This window comes from Rhipicephalus microplus, chromosome 1 (genome assembly GCF_043290135.1).
Source record: "Rhipicephalus microplus isolate Deutch F79 chromosome 1, USDA_Rmic, whole genome shotgun sequence".
In the NCBI taxonomy this organism is placed as follows: Eukaryota; Metazoa; Arthropoda; class Arachnida; order Ixodida; family Ixodidae; genus Rhipicephalus; species Rhipicephalus microplus.
In genome coordinates this window covers 105,026,055-105,036,207 of record NC_134700.1, presented here as the reverse complement: position 1 = coordinate 105,036,207, position 10,153 = coordinate 105,026,055, and the positions used below count along the sequence as shown (strand labels likewise).

General features: G+C 41.4%; 1 protein-coding gene across 3 annotated transcripts; it reads left to right on the top strand.

Moving 5' to 3' along the window:
• The first annotated feature begins 847 nt into the window (after positions 1 to 847).
• LOC142796360 (uncharacterized) lies at positions 848 to 9,195 on the top strand. 3 transcript variants are annotated; one of them, XM_075886813.1, is made up of 4 exons: positions 848 to 2,879; positions 3,417 to 3,674; positions 4,349 to 4,393; positions 4,943 to 9,195. In XM_075886813.1, exons 2-4 carry the CDS (start codon positions 3,593 to 3,595, stop codon positions 5,056 to 5,058), a joined length of 243 nt encoding a protein of 80 aa, XP_075742928.1. In that variant the 5' UTR covers positions 848 to 2,879; positions 3,417 to 3,592; the 3' UTR covers positions 5,059 to 9,195. The 3 variants fall into 3 exon arrangements, with proteins under 3 accessions (XP_075742928.1, XP_075742921.1, XP_075742916.1); XM_075886806.1 differs by having other exon boundaries at positions 4,937 to 9,195; XM_075886801.1 differs by having other exon boundaries at positions 1,080 to 2,879; positions 4,271 to 4,393; positions 4,937 to 9,195.
• The last annotated feature ends 958 nt before the right edge of the window (positions 9,196 to 10,153 follow it).

Genomic DNA, 10,153 nt, shown 5'->3' with positions numbered 1-10,153 from the left:
ATACTGTCTACCGTAATCAAGGAGGTTTAAATATTTTAAAACCTAATTTACCGTAATACTCTAACGTCTACGAGTATTAAAAAAAGTGGTCTTATCAGTTTTTTCTTGGTCAGCAGTATGTAACGTGTTTCTGGCTGCTAAAATTATGTACTTTTCGCAAGTACTTAGTTGTACGCGTAAAAGCATTCATAAAATCCACAGTATATTCGCCACGTCCATCTGGAGCTCTACATGGGAGCGAACATCTAGAACGAACTCGTTTCGGCGTGTTAAGCAAGGAGGGCTGTCCTTATGCCATCTGGGGCCGGATTCACAAAACTCACAAAACATTTTAGCGCAAGAGAAATTTTGTTGCGTAGGTCGATTCACGAAACGAAAAAACGTCGTAAGAGGTCATTGTTGTCACATCGGCCGCTGCAATAAAACGCGCTGTGACTGCCCGGGAACATGTCAGCAATGGTGATGCAGTTCCTATATTTGCTTACGTCACCGAAAAGTGCTCGTAAGTAGATTCACGAAGCAAAATTGTGCGTAAAAACAGCGTGGCTGAAAAAAAATCCCAAGAGGGGTCCGGACCACTCTTAGGAACAGTGTGGCTACTTAGAATCTGCCGCCGCAGCGGTATACTTCGGTTTCCTGGCTGGTTTTGAGTTAATTCACGCCCATGAAGGGATGCCTGATGACTGCTGGTGCGTTTTTATTTCTTTCGGCGCTTTGAGTTTCATGTCTTGTTTCCCTTCTACGCAGTGGATGGTGTTGACAACCACCGTCGTCCAATAGGTTCGAAGTCACAGTAATTGCAGAATTCTATTGGGCGTCAATGGCGTAAAATTATGCATGCAAAGATATGTGGTTGGTTGAAAACCAATGTGATACGTGAATGGTCGGCGCATTCGAACGCGACATGGCATAGGATCTACCTTATTTGTTATGTTGTTGTGTTGCGCCCCATCTTATCCAATTAAAAGTGCGACTCGAGATCCTTGCCTCATTGGTGGAAATTACCACCAAAGAGGTTAATGGGAGCACATTCCTTGCACGCTATAGGAAATAAAAATGAGAGGAACTTTTTATTGAGTGGTTCATAAAGCTTGTGCTCTAGTGTACTTCCATTGTTTATAACTGTCCAATGCGTGCGATCTCTGAAATACAGTTGTCGATACACTTTCGGACGATCTGGAACTTTGTAAACCGAAGCGTATTAGGGGTGTGCGTGATTACGCATGAAACTATAAACAAATCACTCATTTTCACCTTCAATGTTCATACACCGATATGTACCGTGATAATATGGCAAGCAGTCGGAATATAATGACTCAGTAACTTTGTATGACACCAGATATATGCAAACCCTCACGATTCTGGAGCAAACCTTGGCTGAGCAAACCTTGGCCTGCGATAATTACCAGCCATTTAACTTGACGCACGAACATCATTCAAAGTTAGAGCGAGCCACTGACATGTATTTTGTGCGACGCAGCGACCACTTGAGCTGAGAATAATAGCGTTGCGAAGGCGAATCCCCTGTCGCATTATCTGATCGAAGCAGACGACAAACGCGAGCCGACGACGGCTTGGCCGACAGGAACAGCTTGTGATTGGTTGTGAAGCAATACCCTCTACATCAGCTCACTCTGTGACGTTGCCAAAACACTTCTTTCATCAGGCACGCCTGTCCTGTTCGTCATATCACTCCCCTCGCACATAAGAGCAAATTTTGTCACGCCGGGAAAATAGTGCAAGTACTTTCTAAGAGCTCTCTTACGTGCTGTGCAGTTGTCGAAAACAACATGGCGTCGTAAACAGCATATCGGTCGGTGCGACTTTCAGCAAACGCTTCTCGCACGAGTTACTTCAGCGTTCGACCGGATGCGTTGTGATTACGGCAGCTCTTTTGTGCGTGTTAGCAGTGCGGAAAGCTGCGGCAGTGCAATGGTGTGCGGTGAAGCGCAGCGAGGCCTGTGCGTCGGTGTGGTTATCAAGCGGGGATCGGCGTCGGTGTATCGACGGCAACTAGCACACGAGAACCCTGCTATGTGTGTTTGTGTGCCGGTAACAGTTGGTTTGCTTGACTTTCCAGTCTCTCTGTTCGGTGCTGTGCGACATTTCGGATTCACAGCGTTTTGGCGCGTTACTTGAGTGACCCCAAGTACGTACGGAAACGTATGAACTACACGCTATGTTCGGTTCTTGCTTCGCCACTGGTTAGCCCATACGCGTCTATTTTCTTAAGAGCAATCTGGTGTTCGGGAGTGAAACGATGTTCGTTGTGAACAGTGGTGCTGTGTTGACGTTCTAAGACTTGTGAACAAGCTGTGCTCGTGTGACCGAAAATTGAAAGACAGCGTTGATAACTGTTTTGCCCTGCGAAGGTGCGGTGGTGGAGCTTGGTGCTTTTGTTTGTTAACTCGTCACTTCTCCTTTTTGTGATAACCACAGTCGTAGCGCTGTGATGTGATCAACTGAAGCTGCGAGATGCTACATTCTGTTGTGGATTGTGCTACTTTGGAAGCGCGCCTAGACTGTTCTTCGGTAACAACTTGAGAGTTCTATGTGGCAGCCAGAGCCCGTGAACGCCAAGTTTCCCTCCGGCTCCCAGAAAAAGCAAATATTTCACCGGTGCCTTGTTTGGATGAAGTTGTAGGCCAATATCGCCTAACTACTGGTTTCCGAGTTTGTCTGGCCATCGTTTTGCACGGCACTAGAGCCTTGACAACAGCTGGTAATAGCCAGTTATTACACTTTATCAATGGGCTGCACGCCTGGCCAGCCCTTCATTGCTGTCATTGGAGCTTCCAGTCTGCAGATATCCTTTGCCTGTTGGCCGTAGAGCACACTTGGTTCCTCATGACACCGACGGCTACTAAATGCTGCCATCGGTGAGTTCACCTTGCAGAGCTAAATTTCACCGGTACTATAATTCACGCAGTACTATATCCTGTGCAAGTTTATAAGCCCATCAGATGTAATGTTCCTTTATGGTAAGTTGAAGCATGAAAAATTTACTACTACTGTTACATATATATACATATATCATGGAGCAAATACATCAAAGTTTTTTTTGTGATTTGATACAAGTGAGCTCTTGTTTGATTATGAGGTTGGGCCTGTCGATTTACAATTATTGATAGTTGAAAAGTTAATGTGAATTTATTTTTCAAGAGCCAGGTTGCACTCAAGAAATTTATGTTATTTTAGAAATATAGTTCTATAGACGATTAACACTGTGGTAGTACTATGCTTAAGTAGGACATATATATTTTGGTACGTAAATTTTACATGACGTTTCAGTTTATTTCAAAGTGAGTATAGAACATTTTGGTCACTTTAACGAAGTGATAGCGTCGTCAAAGAAGTAATAAAAGTGAGTGCTTTTATTGATTGTTTTTAAATATCTCGTTTTTGGCTCTTCACAGATCGCAGTGATTGGCTTATTAAGGTCCTGTGATGCATTGGTTGCACACACTGGCACATCAGTCCTCATTATGACTTGGAGCTCCTGTACAAAAAGAGGAAGGACACGTGCTCCCTAACTGTGCAAGCCTATGTCATTGGTGGGACTGTTATCTCTCAGCGGGTGTGGCCTGGAAGCATGCAGGGCAGCCTGATCTGGAAGGACTGCGATATGCTTGAGAGCTTCGAGGGCACAAAAGTGCCTAACGGCCGGCTGCAAGGTTAGTTTTGCTTTAATACATATGATTAAGTGAACACCACTTACTTTGCACTAATTGAAAACCCAAGCATGGTTGCTTGTAGTGGCTACCTGTATTATTCCCACGCAAAATTCTTATTCAACATTTATAGAACTAAATAGCAAGATAATTGAAAATGTTAAAAAATGAAAGCCTGCAGCCTATGAATGAAACTTCAATCATCTGAGACTCAAAAGCTTGTGCTTTTAAACGAGCACAAATACTTTGATTCCTTATTGAGCTCTTGAGCTTGTGACTTCCTCTGTGGAATATGTGCTCTAGAAGCAAATAGCAAGTGGGTGAAAATCGCCTAGCTGTTCACAACTTGCAAGGAGAAAGACCTATTGAACAAGCCTCAGACGACAGAGGGCCAGTTACTGCATCTTTTACTTCATGTAGCTTTTTCTCTCTCAGTGCTGTGGCTTGTTGTGTTTCAGCCGAACGTGTTCACCACGATTGCATAGTGATGTATATTTTTCTACAAATTGTACCTGACCTAAGTATGCATTGTTGATCTCTAAAGGTGACGTTCAGTGTGTTTCAAAGCCATGGCTTCTCATTTCTTTGTCTGTGGCTAGCCTATTTCAGCAGCAGAGCGATGCAGCTAGCACACACGCAATCCAAGTCATGGAGCGCTCCTTTGGTGTTCTGTGCAGGATGCAGCATATCCATCCGGCAATACACTGGTATCTACAATAATGGTGAGTGTTGGTGGCACCTGTAGGAGCCTGTTGTGTTTGTTGCGTATGAATATTTCCCCTGATGAAGTCCAATTTCCAAAGGTTTTCTTAATTTAGAATAATAGATGTCAGCAACAAGCGCACTCATAATTAACAAGTGCTTTGCGTCTTCTAGAATGCCCATTTGCTCCTATACGAGGTATGGTGAGCTGGCTATGTGAGACAGCCTTAAAGTTATGAACATTGGCTGTAGTGTTATACTGCAGTCTAACTTGTGTTTTTAGTGAACTTATTTGTGGTCTGCTTCTCGCACCTAGTGTAAAGTCGAAATAAAATAAACTTTATTGGCTTCTTATGCATTGCAGAAGTTTCAAGCCTTCAACTATAACATTGTAGTTTTGCTCTTGTATCATAATAAAATATATTTTCAGTCTTCACTGTTTGTGTGTGTGTTGAGGCTTGTCATTGGCTTCTGAAAATACATCTGTAAATATGAGCACAAATTTAACAACCGTACACTCCTGCATGTAGCATGGTTGTAACAATGATCTGTATTTTTCTAAGTTCCAGCAGAAACAAGTGATCCGGTGCTCCACGGTCATGTACAGTGTATTAGGAACAGAGCACAGAAGACCACCAAGTATAAAAGGACTGCCAGTGACTGTTCTCCTGCTCAAAGTTTATGACAGCAGAAAGAGCACATTGTGATGTCCGGAGCAGTTCGAATTGTATAGGTAGTAACATCCTGCGCAGCTGCAGCTTAACTTCTTAGCAGTGCATTATTTAGCAGTTCCTTTGCTTGCATTCTAAGTTATTTAGGTTTTGCACAGAAGATACCAAACTATGACACTAATTTAAGGGCTGCTGTAGTGTTAGTGGGCAAATATTTTTGAGCTGAAGGTTTTAACATGCGTGTTAAGTGCCTGCGTGTCTTTGCATTTACCTGTCATAAATCACAGCATCCATGGCTGGCAATGGTAATTGTGTTTGCATTCCATGTAGTACAAGAAGTAAAGCCATGGATGCGGTAATCTTGTACTTAGTCTATGTATTCTTTCAGTCTACACTCATTGGTATAGCACGAATGATGCCATGACTGTATAAGCTCTGGGAGGTGAATCTATGTGAATTATTTTATTTGGAAGGAAGAGGATCATCACTACTCCTAGCATATCTTAACAGTAGATTTTAGTGCTTGTGTATTGTTACCCCACTGCCTGTCCGTCCTTCAGCAGTCTACTTCTCTGTTTCTACTGTGTAAGTGTAACTTTTTTAATGTATACTTTGCTCGGATAGGTTTGTTCATCATGTAAACGTGCACTATGCAAGTGACTTATCATCTATAGAGCTTTACTTAGACTAGAAATAAAAGTACCTATTTTAATTTATATGTAGCTGTAGCATGCATTTACTTATCTTTTTCTAGGTGCCTGTACAATTGTTTAGCCCTACAAAAATACTGGTATACTCTAATATTGAAGCTGGCATCTTAAAATACTTTGTTAGAGAAGTAATAATGTGTTTATAACAAGTATTACTATTCTCATATGAGCTGTGAAAACTCTATGGAAATGTATTTACATTTTTCGAACTTTGTCAAGGTAATTGTTCTTATGTTCTTTCATTGTGGTCCCATGCAAATGTCCCATAATTACTTTGCAGTGGCATAGTATTATTTGTGATTTTACACATACGTGCTGAACAACATCGCAGTTGAGGCCAGCAGCAAGACATACATGCAGAGCACTGGAGCATCACCTCACATAGTGAACAGTCTTTGCCCACCAGTAAACTGAATATTTTTCAAGGACACTAATAGACAGCTGTATGGGAACTGGGTTGATGTGCAAACTTTGAAGTCTTCTTGAGGAGTGTTTTCCATCATTTTAGTCCAAGTGAAGTACCTACCCAAGGCCACAACTGGTGGGAATGTGGTGGTTTCTTTTCTCCAAAACCACTCCTACCAGCTGTCTTATTGTTAGCATGGGGTGAATTTACGAACCGGAAAAATAATTGGTCTTTGTTTTGTTAGCCGAAAGAGTCACTTCCCCCGTTGAGCCACCACGACGGGCCAGAATAGAAACATTTAGCTAAATAAAGTTGATTCTACTTTTGAGAAGTGTTTTTGGGAAAAGAAATGGTGCCTATAGCTGTCAATATAAACCCTGTTTGCACCAAAGAGCTTAGTAGCTTATAAATGTATCATTCATGTATTGTCTAGAATTTTTTTGCGCTGTGCGAACTTTCAGCCCAAGTGTCCTAACATGCTTTGCTGTTGGGTTTTGAATGAGCCAAGCTATATAAATAAACAGAGTGATATTGCATACATGTAAAAAATATTGATGCACAGCCCTTTTCTTTAGCATGACATTGTCAAGGGCTTTATTCTTGTGTTTTTTATAAAAACTGATTGTCACTGGGCAGCAGCAGAAACTATGCATCAAGCTTTTTTGAGATGGTTCGAGAAACACCGTGTTCAGACATAACAGTGCCGGTAGATTTCTCTCACAAGTTACTTTCTGTAAATTCAAAATGAGTGTATTAGAATTGTTGTTTTATAGTCATTCATTTTAATATTCACACATAAGTGTATGTATGTATGTATGTATGCGTGTATGTATGTATGTATGTATGTATGTATGTATGTATGTATGTGTGTGTGTACATATGTATGTCAGTGTGTGTATGTACGTATGCATGTATGTATGTATGTATGTATGTATCTTTTATATGAGAATTCGTTTATCATTGGTGAGTAAATTTGGTAATGATTTGGCTGAATTTGTTTCCAGTTATTTTTCTTCTGAACCATCATACATTTCTATTTGTTTTGTACTGCATAAAAATAAATGTAACCTTACAAAAATATGTGTGTTCGAAGAAGTTGTTTCATTTGCCAACCTACGGTCATGAGCGAGAAACGGGGTAAAATGGAACAAACCTGCAAAGATTAGTTTAGAGCATAGCTACTCTACATGGCATATCTTGTACACATTGCATTGGTCGAATATGTTGATTTCAACATACCAATTTTATTCAGAATAAGCAAGCTATCACCCGTGGTTGTATATGTGTGTGGTATCTATGCATATTATAATACCGGTTCGCAATTACAATTAAGGTCACAAACCTAGTCAAGCTGAATACACGAATTTTGTTTATTCACCTTTCATCTGCACTGGAACTGTTGTTAATAAAAAATAAATTTCGGTTTAAGAATTTATTCTAGTAACCAAAAGCAGAGTATCTCTCTATGACACAAATCGAATTGCCATTCTTCTGTTCCATTCTGGACAAAAGGGGACCCTCTCAGCAGAATTTGAATAACTGCTATAGTTCGTTTTAACCATTGACAGCGACATTACACTGAAGCGTGCAGCATGACAGATAGCGGGAGAGAAGACACAAACTAATCCCTCTGTTTGTGTCAGCTCTAACTGTCCGTGCTTTTACGTCTTTCTGCATGTGATGATGCCCACCAAATTAGCACAAAAGCGTGTCCCTACAAAGGCAGTCAACTTGGCCGCAAGCAGTTAGCTCACTGCATGTGTAGATTTTTTTTCAAAACACCGTGACGACTGATCGCTGGTCGAATATCCAAACACGTGAAAAGTTAGTAATAAACCAGGTATGATATTGGTATTTCAGCACTGGACACTTTTGCGATAAGAGAGGATGGAAGAGAAAATTATGAACCCTGAAATGTGTAATTTATGAAGGAGCACAGTACAACGCTTTTGGGTCAAAAGGGGAGTGAAAAAAGGAAGTGCGGAAGCCACCTTCTCAAAAAATTAGTACCCGCCACCACGCATAATGTCAGGTCGGGCAACCTCTTGAAAAAAATGTGCCCGGGGACTCTGAGAATCGAACCAAGTACCTCCTAGATCACAGTTGAGCGCTGTAACCGCTCGTCCACTGCAGCAGTGCTTGAATTCGGCCAATTACTGATATATCGTCATTCCTTCGAATGACGCCAAATGCAATAACGTCCGGTGATACCTTGTAGAAAGTAGAAAAAATAGTTAGAATCCGTTTGCCCAAGGTTACTAGAAGATAGAAACCGCCACGTGTGACTGTATAACCGTGCGCTATCTATTCTTGTACATTACTGTCATGACGTTGGGATAGCCGGCTCTAACGTAGGCTACCTTCTCATAGTTTGCCAAATATAAATATGAAAATTAAATATATATATCGGCCTGTGACAACGCTAATCAACAATTATGAGTTCACTGTCACTTTCACTAGATGAATACTCAGTTTGTTTCCATAATTGTTATTTAAGAAAATTTTGGCTCATTAACTCAACTCTCATAATTAGCATTGATTCTCACATCTAAAGACAGTCACACTTCATCTCGCTTTCTGAGTGGCTGTCACTCCCATAAAACGCGTACTCCACTTTTTTGTGCTCTGCGAGCATCTGACGCTGCTTAGCGAAAACTTTCCCTGACGTCTGCTGGGCCAGAAAATGTCTTTATAATCTATCAATTTCAAGCTTTCGCGAAGCCGAAACGTGAGTCTCTCTCTCTCTCTCTTTTCGTCCTTTTCGCACGTGTGATAACGTGTCTCAACCTCAAGACTCGTATACACGTCTCTTGCTTTGTTTGCTCACTCAAACAACGCTGGACGAAATATTTGCACCATGTTTTGTGAAAAGCATTAGCACTGAGACACCTCCCGACGAGTCTCTCTCATTTTACGTAGACACATACCTAAGCGTAAGCGTATGCACATTCTCGCATTCCGGCTTTATAAAAATGCTGCGGTGCATGGAACCAGCGAAATTCCGCTCACAATTTCATTTCATTACTGCTGTTATATATTTCCGCACAATTAATTTGCAGGCACAAAAGTCGCTCTGGTGTCTTGTAATAAGAATATTGTAACAAAGGCTACCTTTTACTATAGGTATAAGACACCCTTACGTTCACCACTATACCGTGCTCGATTGCACAGAACTAGTTACGTAGCAACGCAGCTACATTAAAAGGTAAGGTGACTGATCGCATTAAATAGGGGAAGACGTTTGAGGCACATTTTCAAACATTGCATGCATCGATTTATGCGTGGTTTCATTGATGTGGTGCACCTGGAGTGTTGTTTACTTGTACTTGGCGAGATAGTGCATGGATTGCTCGGTGGCTTAAGGCCATCGAGCGATTTCTTTTATAGCTACAGTCGTTGATTAAAGGCGGGTGCTTGGCTTTGTACAGCCCACCAAAACGTCTGTTACAACGTACGTGGCATCCCTTAAGCGCTGTAGCAGACGCTCGCGGAACTGAAACTTCGATGCAGGAAATTGTTGCCTATCATCGTATACTCTCGATGCTAGACGCTTTGCGTGCTACCTTGATATTATCAGCACACACTTTTTTCTTTCCTTGTCGTTTCATCGGCTATTGTGTGTCCTCCTCATCATCTTAAGTGCCAAATAAGTTAAATTCATACCCGCGCTATATTAATCCCTCCAGATAAGAGAGTTCTTGGCTAAAAAAATGCATAGCCAAGAAAAAGCTTTGTGAATTCAGCCCCTGTTTCTTAACCAAGTAATATCTCGTTTCCTGCTAATAAGAGACCAGAGAGACGCTTTTCTGTGTTCTTGATTTCAAACAGCTCTCTTACACCACATGCCTGACTTCTTTGTATCTTCAGACAGGGGAGAACAACACAACTTGTCACCGTTCTTGCACGAAGTTGTGTTGTCATATCGTTTTTTAAGGGTGAGGTTTTCGATAGATTACCTAACTAATGTCAAAAGAAAGGGCCTTATAAAAGGCA

Excerpts from the sequence above, each read along its gene's own strand:
- LOC142796360 (XM_075886801.1), top strand. The coding sequence starts at position 3,593 with ATGCAGGGCAGCCTGATCTGGAAGGACTGCGATATGCTTGAGAGCTTC. Across the intron at positions 3,675-4,270 it reads GCCTAACGGCCGGCTGCAAG|CCTATTTCAGCAGCAGAGCG; the intron begins GTTAGTTTTGCT and ends GTCTGTGGCTAG. Across the intron at positions 4,394-4,936 it reads CACTGGTATCTACAATAATG|TTCCAGCAGAAACAAGTGAT; the intron begins GTGAGTGTTGGT and ends TATTTTTCTAAG.